We start from the raw sequence: 16,178 nt of genomic DNA, 5'->3' as shown, positions 1-16,178 counted from the left end.
CACATCCATTGCTGCATGGACCATGGCACCAATGCACCATGCACATCTCCAGCATCTTCATCTCCATGAGTCCATGTGCATTCAAGCTTAGCAGCAGCAGCAGCAGCAGCAGCTGTATGTGTGGGTGTGGCCATGGTGCTTTCTTTGCATTGCATTGCATTGCAATGCATGCACTGTTTGCTGCAGCTGCTGCAGCTGCAGTGACTAGTCTAGCTCTCTCCATCTCTTTCTTTCTCTGCTTCTTTGTTTCTTTCTGTCTATAAATACAGAGGCCTCTCCTTTCCACCCAGCCCTTTTCCTCTCCTCCTCCCGTCTTTTCCACCACCACCACCCTCGCGTGCCCTAATTTCTCGCTGCTCCTTGTCCCCCACCTCCTTTACTTGAGCTTGCTCACCACTGCCTCCATATACAGAGAGTCTTCTCTGTATTTCTCTCTCTCAGTGGGAGGCTCACAAGAATCTTTCAGCTCACATCTCACTGTCCTTGCCTTTCTCTAGCTAGGTACTACTACTGCTAGTACTAACCACTGCTCGTGTTCTTGGGACTTCTTCTTCTTCTTGTTCTTGTTCTTAAAATCATTTGGGGTTTTGAGCTCCAGGGAGGTCCAAGAACAGAGCAGCAGGATGGTGCAGTGGCGTTTCTGTAAGTGAATCCTACTACCTTCAGTTTCTTGAGCAGTTTCAGTAGTGTAGAGCTTATGATGTAATGCAGCAGGTGCCATGTGTGTTGTGCTCTGAAGAAAGCTGTTCTGTGGGTTGCTTTGTTACTATGTTTTTTGTGTTCATGTTTCTTGGTCTGTATGGCTGTACATGTTGGGTGTTTTTGGTCAGATTTTGTCTCTCCTATATCTGCTAGTCTGTTTTTCTGCAATAGATCTTTCTGTTAGATTTCTTGTCTTGTAGGGAAGTTGGTAGAGGATGTGCTCTCAGGGTAAGGATTGATTGTCAGTTTGCTTAGTTCTTTCTTCTGATTCACCAGTTGGGATTTAGTTAGTATGGATAGATAATCTGCTAGGTTGGGGTTAAATGTTGCCTCTGATATGGTGAGTGAAACTACTTTTGTGGATTTTGTATAGATTGTGGTTAGTGGGTGAAATTTGTGTTCTTGATTGAAACATCTACCTAGTTCTTGAATCTTCAATGGCAGCATTATTGTACTGATTGTTGTATGGTCCAATAATGTATTTAGGGGGATTCTACTTACTGCTAGTCTGCTCCCAGATATGAAGATTTGATTCTGTTTTTTTTTCCTCTTCAAATGTTTCTTTTTTATAATTAGTTGAAATATGCTATTATCCAGAGTACTTTTGGGGGTTTATGGATTGTTTCCTCCTACTCAAGAGAGGTAAACAAAGTAACTTCTTCAGTACAGATTTTCCAGAGATGCCATTTCTTCTTCATCATTCCTCCTTTGATTACTTCATGATTGTTTTTACCTGCTTCTCAGCCCATATCCCTTGGAACATTCACTTCCATGAAAATTACCACCTAAGGAAAAAAAACAAAATGGTCAGTAATTGAGAACTTGCTATATTAGTTACCTGAAAGATAGTAACACCCAGCAACACAGATCCATGTTTCAGTATACTTGTGGTATAGGAGTAGTATAGTATAGTATACCCCCACACTGCTTTCAATTTGTCAGTACTACTACTGTGGTAGTAACATCTAGCCAAGGAGGATACAACGGTCCAATCCAATCAGATCAACAAACAACAACACATTGATTTCTTTGGCCTACTACCATGCTTTCAACATTCTTTCATTTTGTTTCTTCTTGGTTAATGCTTGAATTTCTAGATGAAATGGATGGCACAAGACCACTCTTGAGGAATCCTAAGTTTCCTATAAATCCCTTTTATAAATACTTTTTTTTAGAAACAACTGTTTTGTCTCAACTTAAAAAAAATAAAATCAAAAGCATATTGCTTGCAAGAATTCAGAAGATGTTCTAGGTGAAATTCTTGCAGATTTTATTGCATTTCTCTCTCATGAGTCCTTCATTACAATTAGGTGAAAACTAAAGAGGTGCCATATTAAATAGAGTGAATTTATTGCAAATTAAATTGGTTTTCGATTTGTCAAATTTGCTCGAGACACCTAACCAACTAACCCTTATTGTCCAAATCAAAATTCCATCTCGTGCTTAATTAGCCCTGGCCATAGCTTTAATTCGTCATTAGTAGGCAACCAGTGGGGGCTCCAAATGGTCCTAGAATCATCACTTTTACTTTGGATTTGCTTCTGCCTCTTGCACATTCCCTTATTTTGTAGCCTTCTTGAGGGTATTAGGTAGGTGTTTTGGCAGATTATCTCCCCATTGATCAGCTCCCAATTAATGCCAGATGGTGACACTGCTAAAGATGGAAGACAAGCTTGCGAGAAAACAGTGGTAGCCTTATTATTTCCTCTCACAAGAATTGTGCCCACAACTTGTCCTGACATCTGTGAATTTGTCTGTATGTTGATAGTAATAGCTGGATGAATCATGGGTGCTTAACAATGCTCTTACTTACCAATAGTGTTTATGGTCGGTTGGCCCTTGCAACCTCCAAAGAACCAATTGGAGCAATTCAGCCTTCTCTTTTTTCTTTCTCTCTCTGTCATTTTCTGTGCTTTAACTGTTATCTGAACGAGTAGTTAACTGTATAATGTCAAAGGAATAATCTTGCACAAATTTAGTACCAATGTTGTTGTAGAGGAGCATGTATAAGCTTTATCTGTGGTACTGTGGTAGTAAGTAGGATGTGTAGAGTGTGCAGGTCACAGTTATGGATCACTGAACAAATAAATTAACTCCCCTGCTTTTGACACCCCAAACTGAAACATATAAATGCTGCAATGAATAAAGCAACTAACTTTACACTATCACAGCCCTAGCTTCTGTTCTGGCCAGTTTCTTGCTCCCTCCAGACGGTAATCACTTTACTCTGTATCAACATTTGCATTTAAACTGGTTGTGGTTGACTGGTTGTTTGACTAGATTAGCACAACTAGAAACCATGCCAAGCCATTCCTGATCTGCAGTGTGTCATTTCTTTCTTCTGAACTGAAGATTTGATCTTTTCTGTTTGCAAAGTTCATGCTTACACACTTACTACACTTGAAATCTGTAAGATAAGTGCTCTACATTGAACTAAAAATACGTAAATTTTTTGTACATGATCTGATTTCTCATGTGCTTGTTTTCCTCTTAGCTAATGACTTTTATCTTTTCTGTTGTAGAAATTAGAATCCATGCTCATTTACCATTGTAAGATGAAATCCTACATTGAGCCAAAAATCTAACTTTCTTTTCTTTTTGTTTGTACATGACCTCGTCCTCTATTTGGATGAAGATTTCACCTTTGCTACTAATAGACGAGCCTTGCAAACAGGCTAAAGAAATGATCTTTTTTTTATTTGAGTAAATTTCAGAAATCTACAACTATTTGGGTCAAAACTATCAATTTGCTACACGTCATACTCATGCATACATGCCAAGTTCACACGCACGCACAACTGGTTACAGTTGCAGAACTTGCAGTTTAATGATAAAATCGTTTGATATAGTTACAACAGTTTTGCGAAATGTTCGCCTTAATCTTATAGAAAAGCGATACCTTTGACCAAATAACTACAGCTTTCTGAAATTTACTCCTTTATATATTTTTTGCATCACGAGAAACAATTTTAATCACTTAGGTGGATATCTACTCATTTGTTGCATGTGAACAAAATGAATATGAAAAAAAAATAAAAAGAATAATTAATACACGTATATTCACAAATGAATTTGTTTTTTTGTTATAACTTGTATATTTCATATTAATCTATCTCGTTAATTTTTTATATTATTTATTTGACATGCAATAAACGGACGAACATCCACCCGAGTGATTACAATCCTCTCCACCAACATACAAGTTTAAATTCAACTTCTATAAATTGTAACAAAAATAACAAATTTAACTCCAATAAGTATATGCATATTCACAAATGAATTTATTAATTTTGTTATAACTTGTAGAAGTCGAATTTAAAATTGTATGTTTGTGGGGTGATATATTTCATATTAATCTATCTTATCAACTTTTCTGAATTTTTTTTCAATAAACGGGCGAACATCCAACCGAGCGATTACAATCCTCTCTCTTGGTAGCTAACTAAAGAAGTGATCTTCTTCTTCTTCTTCTTCATCTTGCATGACTTCTCACGACAATGGCGGCGCGCGGGTGCAGGAGAGCAGCATGAGTACTCGCACCACCGAGCTGGGATGGTCGGCGATGGCGAACACCGATGCAGCCGCCGCCGATGAGGGAGAGGCAGCGGTGGCGGCCTGAGGAAGACGCCATCCTCCTCGCCTACGTCCGCCAGTATGGGCCCCGGGAGTGGAGCCTCGTGTCCCAGCGGATGAACCGCCCCCTCCACCGCGACGCCAAGTCCTGCCTCGAGCGCTGGAAGAACTACCTCCGCCCGGGGATCAAGAAAGGTTCGCTCACCGACGACGAGCAGCGCCTCGTCATCCGCCTCCAGGCCAAGCACGGCAACAAGTGGAAGAAGATCGCCGCCGAGGTCCCCGGCCGGACGGCGAAGCGGCTGGGCAAGTGGTGGGAGGTGTTCAAGGAGAAGCAGCAGCGGGAGCTCCGGGATCGGGATCGCCGGCGACTCCCGCCGCCGCTGGACGGCGACGAGCGCGGCGGCGCCGGCGGGCGATACGACTGGCTCCTCGAGGACTTCGCCGACAAGCTCGTCAACGACCACCACCGCCGAATGATGGCTGCCCCGATCCTCCCGCCGTGGATGTCGTCGTCGCCGTCGTCTTCTTCCTCGCCGTCGGTGACGCTTAGCCTCGCGTCGGCGGCGGTGGCGCCGGCGCCTGCGGCGCCGCCGCCGACGTGGGGTGGTGGTGGAGGAGGGGAGGTGGTGGTGGCGGAGTTGATGGAGTGTTGCAGGTGCTTGAAATCTTTTGCTCCCTACGTTTTTAAATATTTGATACTCTTTGATTTTTTTAAAAAAAATATTTGACCGATCATTTTATTTAAAAAAATTAAATAATTATTAATTTTTTTCCTATCATTTAATTCATTGTTAAATATACTTATATTTGTTAAATATACTTATATGTATACTACATATAGTTTTACATATTTAAAAAACTATAAAATAAATAGTTAAACATATACTTAAAAAGTCAACTGTGTCAAATGGGGGGAGGATTTCTTCATCTCATTCGTCTTATCATCGATTGGATTGGATCTCCTCTTTTCTGTGTCGTCGCTTGACTCGCATCTATTGTTGCAGGGAGATGGAGGAAGGGCAGAGGGCGTGGGCGGCGCACAGGAAGGAGGCGGCGTGGAGGATGAAGAGGGTGGAGATGCAGCTGGAGACGGAGAGGGCGTGCCGGCGGCGGGAGGCGGCGGAGGAGTTCGAGGCGAAGATGAGGGCGCTGAGGGAGGAGCAGGCAGCTGCGGTGGAGCGGGTGGAGGCGGAGTACCGGGAGAAGATGGCCGGCCTCCGCCGCGACGCGGAGGCCAAGGAGCAGAAGATGGCGGAGCAGTGGGCGGCCAAGCACGCCCGCCTCGCCAAGTTCCTCGACCAGGTCGCCGCCTGCCGCCGCTGGCCGCCCGTCGAGATCAACGGCGGCGGCCCCGGCGGCGCCCGGTGAGCCGCCGACGGTGGCGCTGCATGCATGCGTAGTTGGACACCTCGCTTTCTTGCTTCTTCTCGTGTCCTTTTTACGACTGTTGGAATTCACTTTCTCTAGAAATATGTAATCTTTTGAGTCTCTTTTGATCATTCCAAGTTTCCTACTAGCTCTATTGAATAATAAATGGACCACCAAATTGCAAACCAAAATGGTTACAAAAGAATATCTTGAGCAGTAGATTGCAATGCAAAAAGTTCTTACTCTGGTTTTGTGTTGGGATAGTGCGTGCGCCAAATAAGTCGCATCACAATGAAATGGTTCGGTAGGATCTTTGAAACATAATTTCTCGCACCAACATTATCTGCAACGAATACGAATAAGATTCAGTGGAATTGAACCGGACGTTTGTTTTTAAAGCGCCTTTGGAATACAGGAATTTTTAGGCATAGTTGAATTCTCGTGAAATTCCAGCAAACTTTCTTCATTCCAACGACAGTCATGTTTTTTTCTTACATGCACAAACATATCAGGGAGTAATAAGCAAGAGAAAATAACAACATAAAGTTACAAAATCCATTTTCCAGTTTTAATATAGATCATAATAAAACGAGTTACCTGCTAGGCAGGGAAATAAAGAATGGGACAAAACATCATAATCTAGTATAGGAGTATAATAGAACAACTTGAACATGGTAAGGTGGTACCCATCATCACAAATGGTACGATGTTAAATGATATCGACTGCTCATTCGCTACTTGCGTGTGGTCATCGCAAACCGTTTCCTTTTCAGTCAAACATACACATTTACGCGCCAACATCACTCATGCAATTATGCATACATCTTTCATCAGGGGGGGACCTAACTAAACTAGATCCTACCTAGATATGAATTATACTCTACAATAGAATTGTAGTAGAACCCTATCAGGATATATGACGCTACATAGAATTGTAAATTTGAACTAGCCTGAGCTGGCTGACTGATCTCCAGAGAACACACTTCCACTGGACAGTGCCGCTGATCCTGACTGGGAAGGGCCCAACCCGCGGCTCCTCTGGATCTGCCTAAGCCTGAATATGTCCCGCGGCATTGCTCGGCTCTGCACTGTTGTCGACGTATCATCCTCCTCTTGTGCTCGCCCCCCTGCACTCAAGTCGATGATTATCAGGTCCTATAGTTGATCCAATTGTTTCATATATCTGTAAGTGGATCATAAAAGTTTGTCTTGGATAGATTGAAGATAAGAGACAATACTTTCAGAGTTCTTCCGCTTTGTGGATTGGCCGTCTCTTGGAGGTCTATGGACGGATCCATTCTGGTTCAATCCTGATTTGCCAGGACCTGAGAGGTCACTCGTGGCAGGACCAGGAACTTGCGAACCTGGTTTGTCTCCCACTGGCAATGTACTCTGCATCAGCACGCTTAGCACAATATCCATATCTGGTGATGGCCCTATCAAGATGAAAAAAACATTGACCTTAGCGATACTTCAGCAACTTAAATTCAAGATATTAAACAGCAACAAAAAGATCAGGTACTCAAAGATTATCAGTAAACATATATGCAGCTGTTCATGTCATGCAAATGGAATCCCAGAACAGTAAATAAAGGACTAACAATATGCTAATATACATATCAAAAAAACTTTTCTGAAAGAACTGCTGCGACTTCTAAGTCATGTAGTATTTTCAATCAGTTTTGCCTGATGTTGAAAATTGCAATCTTTAAATTGTCAAACATTCCAGCAAATACACTACAGGAACAAGGTATGCAACAGGATCTCATTTAAGCTTTGCTCCTAATGATTCCGATACCATCTGGCACACAACTAGGAGGCTACAGATCAGAGGACAGTGAATACTTATAGGGTCATCGGAGTGCAAGTTCTTAGTTTGGATAAAGTGGGGACATTGAGCCATTCTAGTACATTTCGGTTTATAATTACATATACCACATGAACTAGCAATTGCAGAAAGTTGTATTTTTAGTTTGGATAAAGTAGCTCAATCCTGAGGCATACCTTCAATAGCAGGCAAATTTGTGATGAAAGACATCATCTGTGGAGAAAGTCTTTTCAATATTTCATCAATCTCCTTTGTATACCCACTGGCTGTGGTTGAGAAGTCTGGGCCTGACAAAAATAAACAATGATATTTTATGTGTGAGAAAAGTTGACAATTGTGTCAGCCCAAACTATGAAAAAAAAAGTTGCCAATCCCATCAAGTAACATTATGCAATTGGCAGATTAGATGTTCATGGTAGCAATTAAATGAGATAACCAAGTGATAATAATTTTTTGACCAAGCATTAGGCAGTGTAGGCTGGCAGCTATACCTAAACACAGATTACGAATTGACTCATTATTATCTGAAATTCCGCATACTGCATTATTAGGTGTCAATATCTGATCAAGACAATTGATACAAGAGTGGTACCACTATTTCATCACCAAGGGAATCTAGGACAAATGTGGAATATGGAAATATTTAGAACACTGATTTGTATACCTTTCATCTGTCTAGGATCATAGATAACCATTCGAGAAATCTCAGGACGAACAACCTTTGAAGATTGTGGGAGCGACTTTTTATTGGAACCAACTCGGATATCACCTTTATCTTAGCCAAACAACCAGCAAACATAATTAGCAACTCCAGTAGCATTTACATTGACATGATGGCAGACAGAACAAAAAAAACCTTACCTAAAGTAGCACCGCTAGTTAGCACAACTGATTTGTCACCCCTATTAGCAATGTTTTTTGCAAGCCACTGTGGTATTGACATCAAGAAAGCGTTACAAATGAGATTTTTCAATGGAAATCAAACTGTTACAATGTAAAAACCTGCATCAGAAACATTAAGTAGCAAAAAATAATGCATTTTCAAGTAGACTGAAATATTAGGGACTGACTCAAGAGAGATATCTCAAAATTGCAACATGAAATAGATTCCGACTTTCTATTTATGAATGTTCTCACACTCTCGCACAAGAACTGCCAAGGGATACATGATACTTGGTATGGTTTATATTAAGTCCTTAGTCCAACAGCCAGTGGCATCAGAGCAGAGACAAGGGAAAGCAAGAGTAACGCTAAGCCTTGCACATAGATGCATTAAAATTGAGCTTGACTGTGAGTTCCAAATATGAGCTTGTTACATTTGCTTCGGATGAAATATGCAAGGTAGTTGTATATTTGAGATAGTGCAAACCTCATGTCTTGATAGATAATCCAATTCTTTGGTTGAGCATGGCCAAAGATCCATATAGCTGTATCGAGAAACAACGTCATAAAGTGTGTTTTCCAAGGCAGATAAGGCGTCTTCGGATGTCCTAGATAAAGCCTCCTTCCTTCTTTGTTCCACCTGAGAAAACATAATTTAGAGCAAGGAATGAGGGAAAAAATATTTTTCTCCAAAGTCAAATTAAATAAGGCTAAATATATATAAAGCATGCACATCCTAATCCAATTGTGCATGAGCTGTTATTAGGAAAGCAGGAAATACACAAATTCCATTGCAACAAACACAATATAAAGTCATTAAAGGATCACAATACAATAAATTGGGTGAGATCAATACAAAAACAGTCAGAAGATTAAAAAAAAAAATTGTATGCCCACAATGTGGTTTCAAGATTTTACAATGTGTAATTATTGTTCCAAAACTGACCAAACCAAGTGGCAGCTTAGTATTTCTACCATACTTGACATTGTCTTGCCCTGATACTATGTAAAAGGTTTTTAATAAGTGCTGTAAGTTATGGCACAGATGGCAACTTGGCAAGTCCAAGGCACAACCATGGAGCACATAAATTTTAACACAAGTATGTCTTTGCAAAACGGATTATTCTATCCTGCAATGGTAACATATAAAGAAGTTTTGCCTAGATTCATACAATTATGAGTCTCATACCTTTAATATGCTTGACAAATCCCCGTATGTTTGCTCAAATTGAGCAAATCGTTTCCACACCTACAAGATAATAGCAACGTGCATTACTCAGACAACATAAAAAAAAAGTGTTTATATTCCTCTGCCATGGAAGCTAATTACACATAACTAATTTTAACTGAACTGCAGTATTCCCCTTTGTCATGGAAGCAAACTGTAACTAATGTACAAAAGTTATTTGCATTTTGCATGTCTCTATAACAAAAATCCAAGTATATAACTTAAAAGGAGGAAAAAAAGGGTCATACATAAGTGCAAGTTTGCTACTGCTTAAAAGGCTCCGATGCAATACTTACCATTCTCAGAAAATGTATTGCAACTCATGAGTTGTGATTTATATCAATTTTGAGAACCTTTCGCTAGAGAATGGAATAGAAACTCTACCTCTATAGATTCTTCAGGAGGAAGTAAGCTCAGAGCTCGCTCAAACAAAGCACGCACATTTCTGTCATCATTTAAGCGACACAGGAAGTCCGCATATCTGTATCATTGCACCAGTCCCAACAACACAAACTTTGATTCATATCTCTTAAGTAAAACAAAAAAGTGCAAGAAACCTTTTCCAACTGTTATTTTATGAAGATAGCATACCAAAATGTCATATCAATGAGCCTGGAAGTGAGAACTTACTCAAGGATATATCCTGGCTCATGCATAAATCGCTTTAAACCAGCTTCAAAAACACTTTGGGCTACCTGGAACAGAATTGTAACAGATGAACTAATGCAAAAATATAAACAGATAAATAACCAAAAAAACATGTTTGCATTTTTTATATTAAAAAAACATCAAGATAATTCCTTGCACAACCTTGGCATCCTTGTCAAGGCAAAATGCCATTGTAGCGTAAGCAACATAGACATGATAAGTGCAGCCTGGCAATTTCCGAGCATCCAGAAAGTACTTACGAGCTGCTTCAATGCCTTCAGTTCTCCTTAGAAATCGAATAAACTACAACAGAAAACCAGAATGCTACAGCTCTGACATATATTACAGCAAAAATCTAAGTATGCCAAAAGTAATAACAAGTTAGCAACTCACCTGAATATGTGCAAGTGAAGTCATTCCCGCATTCTCAGCTATAAGAGACTCGTATATTGCTTTAGCAGGCTGCAATGCAATTGAAGGAGTATTTGAGAAAAGTAGAAAACAAAATCATTTTTAGCGTAGCTGTAGCTGTAGCAAAAAGGAGGCTATCTGACCTGAATTGCTCCTCTAGACTCTTCCAGTTCAGCAAAGGCATACTTTAGTACTCCTGAATCTATGAAGAAAAAATGTGGAAGAATTAAGTTGAAGTCCAGATTAGAAAATGCTATTGTAGATTTCACAAACAAATGCAACAAGGCCTAGCAAGTACTACCTCTGTTTCAGGTTATAAGACTTTTTAGCATTGCCCACATTCGTATAGATGTTAATGAATCTGGGCATACATATATGCCCAGATTCATTAACATCTATACGAATGTGGGCAATGCTAGAAAGTCTTATAATATGAAACGGAGGTAGTAGAATACTAAAATGTCAATTTTTATCTGGATTGTACGTTCATCTTGCATTCATATCCAGAGTATGCGGATGAAAAAAAAAAATCTAAATGTCTTGATTTTCCATTTTATCTGAAAACCATACTCAGATTATTTGATTTGTACAAAACCGTCCGATTCATTTTTATCCAATCAACACCCCCTACTACCAACCGAAACACTTTATCACCATTGAATATTGTTGCATGCTCAATATGATTGAAATTTAAACAGGAGAATTATCACACAGACACATGCAGCAAATGACTAGCAAATATGAGGGGAAAAAAAGAGACAAGGTTACATGCTAGGCATAAAATGTTGACTCCTATGGGCTTATGGCAACCATATTGCCAGAGACTTACTCTAAAACAAAAGTTAAAACTGGAGGGGGATACAGGAATATTTATTACCAGGGAGTGCCTTTACAGCACGTTGAAATATTTTAATTGCAGAATCCACAGAACCATTCTTGGCATGCCACATGGCATAATCATACCATATATCAGGATGATGGTATAGATACATCAAACACTGAAAATAAAACCAAAGCAACCAAACAGTTTCATCTCCAAAACATAGTGGCACTTACACGGAATATCATAAATTTAGTACACAATCACAAAGGATAGGAGTGTGCAACTAGAATTATAAATAATATTGTGCAAAGCATCATTACAAAGCCAAAAATCACTGTGGATCTAAGCATACAGGAAGAAAATGGCTTACTTGTTCAAATGTAAAGGTAACACGCCTATTAGCAGTTGTAGCATCAATCCTCTGAGGGTTCCCCCTGCAATGGAACATATTTTGAGTTTGAAGGGATAGTTTCGGTCTTTCTGAGCTATAGGGCTATAGGCAAGTTGGAAATTAAGCAGGAAACAAAAATTCCTAGGGCCTGAAGGCTGGTGAAAAACTCATGTGCTTAATTGCACCAGGTAGTGACCATTGAGGCTCAAGTTATTGAAAAAATTCAAGAAGCATACACAATTTTACTTGGTTGGGACAGGGTTTTAGAAAAAGAACATGAAAACAAAGATTAGCTTATATATAACTACAGCAAAGAGACACAGTGACTCTTAATGAATTAGATCATGCATATGTTTACTCACTTTTCAAATGCCAAAAGTCTTTTCCATGCCATACACTGTTGCTCTTCCTGTGAAATAACTTAATGAGTTACCTGCCAGTTAAATACTGGTCATTTGCATCTACCAGAGTGCATAACAAAAATAAGCATGGTATTTTAAATTATAATGCTGGAGACATTGACAGGAAAATACCCAATGTGTCTAAAGCTTGACCAGTAAACCAAACAACAAACTGTGTCCAGGCCTCCAGTGAAAGACACTAGTGTTAAGTCAAAAGAGAGTTCACTATGTACTCTGTGCTCAAATATAGAACAAACTATGGACAGAAGGTTTCATTTGGTTCTCTCATACAGACACAAATACAATGAACCATCTCTTTTCAATATTAATCACATAATTTGAAATATACAGCAAATAAACTTCTGCTGCTAGAATGCAACTGATAATTAAGAAAAAGGGGTTGATTGGTTATTAGAACTTCAGCAGCTATACGGTTTAAAGAAAATGTAGAATCTGCCAGCAATTGGAAAAGAAGCATCATTAAAATTCGAGAATGAAAATGTACTCCCAGAAAAACCTCTGTTATCATGTTTTTCTACAAAAATCACATTGTTCTGTTTTCAATCATCCACCACCAAATGACAACGAGAAAGTAGGAATAACATTTGATGCCAATTGTAATTTATGTGATTAAAAAAGTACAGCCAACGCATGGAAAGTAAGTATGCAGTACACCCCCCACCCAACCCCCAAAAAAAACTGTGGAGTTAACATATGTAGGTTCGATCAATGCCTGGTGTAAAGCAATGTTAGAACCTCACTTACTGATTACCTTGTAGGAGCCTGTGGGGGGAACTGCCAGCATGTTCCAATCAATATCATCAATGTATTTCTTACGCTCTCTATATACTGCTTTGGCACTGTTAAACTTTGGCTGATACTCCGATAACAAACCTTTTGCCTGGAATACAGATTGATAATCAACAACTCCATATGAATCAAATGTAACCCAGTTACATTGTTTTAGATTTGATAATATTAATTTTCAAAACAAAGTAAAAGATGAAACCTGCTAACAGAAATACTAGAACTATTGATACGATGAGGATGCACTGAATCTGCAAGTGTCATGTTCATGAAGAACTACAGCACCATATGTTTTACCAGACAGCGATTAGAGTCGTTTGCTAGCTAATTTTCACAAAGATCAAAGATTCAAATGGAAACTACAAGTACCAAGGTGCGGCTAACAGAATTCTCAAAATTCTCATAATCCTTCCATAGCTGCTCCACATGATTAGTTGGAACTAAAATTGCCTTCTGATATACTTTCCGTACAGTAGTCATACGATGTGATTCTTCCTGCGGTGTCACAACCTGAAGAGTATGCAAAGAAATATTTACACAGAATAATAGAAGGGATGAATGTTAACATGGGGAAGGACAGGAAACAAGAAGGAAGAAAACAAACCGGCATTGACTTCAAGAAAGCAATATAATCCATCCAAACAGGGCCGGAAGCAACATCATTGCCTGGAAAGTTTAAGTGTCCAAGTTAAAGAAAAAACAAAGAGGGATTATCTATACTTATGGCACCACATTTTTCACCAAAAAACAGTCAAACCTTTCAGCCAGTATTTACACTGTAAATTCCATATCTTGAAATGTAATTTTCATATATTTACAGTGTAATTTTCAAATCTTACACTATATTTTTATCATTCCCTATATAAGAGAACTACGAAAAAGGTTGATCATCTATTTGAATCATTGAAAAAAAAGGTACTAGTGAAAATTAACACATAAGTAGGACAAACACAAAAGTCAATAAGAAAGAGAGATGAGAAATACAAGTATAGTTACATGTAATATAAAGGATAGTTAGCGATAATGCAGTGAAAAAAAGTGACTGAAATCAAGCCAAATATGTGACGCCATATTTTTTTTAAGGAAAATTATGTTAAAAAAATGTACTTAGGAAGTCACATCATCACTAGGCACTACTTATAATTAAGTGCCTACTTACCAACATAGTTCAGCATGAAATCAAAAGCCTTTTTGGTCTCTTCCAAACCATCAGAACCCCTTTTATCGTTCACTCTCCTGATAAAGTTGATGTAACAACGCCTGCAAATTACACCCAGACAAATAGGGAAATGTTAATGATGCACTTGAAAACATACTAATACTAGATCCAAGGGAATAGGCAAAACTAAGAGCAACAAAAACAAGGCAGACAATCACAAATAAGATCACATAACAGGGAACTGGTGGCTAATGAGACCATCAGGTTAAATGAGCAGAAACCGCTTAGGAATTTGATGATTTACATGCATGATTTGGCACAGAAGTTCAATCCCAAACCACACATATCATGGTAGGAATATAGTTCAGTGATACAACCAGCGATAACAATGATAATTCACATAATGACAGTAAAGCAATTTATTCAACACATCCCACATATGCATACTACAATGTGTGCCTAATGTACAATCTACAAACATGGCCTCCACTCACCAGAGATTAATCTGAAGGCAACTGAGCAAGCATCTGCTGAATATCTGCTTGGTGGCCTCGTCATCCTTCGCGGACATGTAAGCTTCGACATACTGCTTCCAGTACTTCGCCTGCACATACACATATAGCAAGTGAAGCCAAGTGAAATGGCATCACTAGATGAACCAGACGAACCTATATATAGATATTCGATGCAACCGCAAAAGCAAGCAAAACATCGAGTCGAAATCGAACTGGACTCACGGCAGTGGGGAAGGTTGACAGCAGCTTCTCGTAGATGGGAGCGGCCTCGCCGATTGGGAGCAGCTGGAGACAAGGAAGGAGCGGAGCGGAGCGCAAGCGCGCAACACCGCGGTGAGCTCGTCAGTGCAACCCAGCTCAAGTGAACTCGGTCGCGAAGCAAGGCGAATCGGGGGGAGGGGGGAGAGCTCACCTGGGCCTCGTTGGCGAGGATCTCGGCGGCCTCGACATTGTAGATGTCCATCGCCTCCAACTCCGCCGCCGCCGCCGCCGAGGGCGCCAGATTCCTGTTCACCGCAGAGCAATTCGGGATTGGATTACCTAACCGCGAAGAAGAGGATTGGGAGAGCGGATTCGAAGCGAGCTAGGGCTTCCTCACCGGGGGGAAGGCGTCGGTCGGGATGGATAGGGGGGATCTCCACCCCACGCCAGTCCACTGTAGGGGAGGAGGAAGCGGAGGAGGACGGCGGCGGCGGGAAGAACGGCGAGTTCACGGCGGCGGAGAGCTTACTCCGGCGGAAGGCGGCGCGAGCGACCGGAGAAATCAGGGGGCGGCGGAAGTGATGTTGTGTTTGGAAGAAATTTTAGATGAATTTTACTGAAATGTTTGGATTTTTTTAGAAACATTTTCCAAAGACCAGCATATCTGTAGAGCTATAGCGGATACATACGTCGTATTGGTAGTTTTCATCGTGTTGTTAGAAAAAAATAATTCCCAATACTTGGTCCATACCTCGTCAACACATTAGCCCAAATATCATTATCTGATTTTCTTTTAAAACAAAACATAGATCAAGATTATCAGCTAACTATACTACACTTGTATTAACTATCTGCTCCAACTTAGTAGCCATTTATTTTGTATATTTTTATAACTTTTGTGTTCAACATTTTCAATTTTTTTTGTTATAGTTTATTGTCACGTGAGGGAGAGATAGATTTATCGACAATGATAACTTCCTCAACAAGTGTCAATGCTAGCAACATCCAAACTCCAACAGGTTTCCTTCGTCCAGATTAGAGTTTTGCGGTTGGAGTTGATGACGGGGTAAGGCAAGAGCGATGAGGACAACTTTATAGCAATGATTGGGGTGGTTAAAGACCAGTGATGGGCGATGAGGCGTGACAATGAGGGAGCACGGCATCGAGGCAGCCGACGATGAAGGGCGCGGCACCGAGGTAGCCGGTGAGCGGCGATGATGAGGCGCGACATATACTGA

General features: G+C 40.2%; 2 protein-coding genes across 3 annotated transcripts; one reads left to right on the top strand and one right to left on the bottom strand.

Moving 5' to 3' along the window:
• Window positions 1–294: 294 nt before the first annotated feature.
• LOC127757926 (protein rough sheath 2 homolog) lies at window positions 295–5,879 on the top strand. Its single transcript, XM_052283518.1, has 3 exons — window positions 295–642; window positions 4,220–4,933; window positions 5,283–5,879. Exons 2-3 carry the CDS (start codon window positions 4,278–4,280, stop codon window positions 5,644–5,646), a joined length of 1,020 nt encoding a protein of 339 aa, XP_052139478.1. The 5' UTR covers window positions 295–642; window positions 4,220–4,277; the 3' UTR covers window positions 5,647–5,879.
• LOC127757925 (cleavage stimulation factor subunit 77) lies at window positions 1,282–15,580 on the bottom strand. Of its 2 annotated transcripts, none has more exons than XM_052283515.1 (25): window positions 15,338–15,580; window positions 15,152–15,245; window positions 14,962–15,024; window positions 14,719–14,828; window positions 14,225–14,325; window positions 13,670–13,731; window positions 13,435–13,575; window positions 13,031–13,159; window positions 12,220–12,266; window positions 11,837–11,900; window positions 11,521–11,641; window positions 10,787–10,845; window positions 10,626–10,694; window positions 10,395–10,535; window positions 10,215–10,279; window positions 9,969–10,065; window positions 9,546–9,605; window positions 8,844–8,996; window positions 8,336–8,402; window positions 8,139–8,243; window positions 7,651–7,761; window positions 6,885–7,082; window positions 6,597–6,773; window positions 5,890–5,989; window positions 1,282–1,487 (listed from the first exon to the last, which is right to left on the bottom strand). In XM_052283515.1, the coding sequence occupies exons 2-25, from the start codon at window positions 15,200–15,202 to the stop codon at window positions 1,481–1,483; spliced, it is 2,298 nt and encodes a 765-aa protein (XP_052139475.1). In that variant the 5' UTR covers window positions 15,203–15,245; window positions 15,338–15,580; the 3' UTR covers window positions 1,282–1,480. The 2 variants fall into 2 exon arrangements, with proteins under 2 accessions (XP_052139475.1, XP_052139476.1); XM_052283516.1 differs by having other exon boundaries at window positions 1,285–1,487; window positions 8,139–8,249; window positions 15,338–15,465.
• Between the last annotated feature and the right edge of the window lie 598 nt (window positions 15,581–16,178).

Source organism: Oryza glaberrima, chromosome 12 (assembly GCF_000147395.1).
Source record: "Oryza glaberrima chromosome 12, OglaRS2, whole genome shotgun sequence".
Lineage (NCBI taxonomy): Eukaryota > Viridiplantae > Streptophyta > Magnoliopsida > Poales > Poaceae > Oryza > Oryza glaberrima.
Note: the sequence above shows the minus strand (reverse complement) of the source record. Positions and strands in the feature narration are given on the sequence as shown.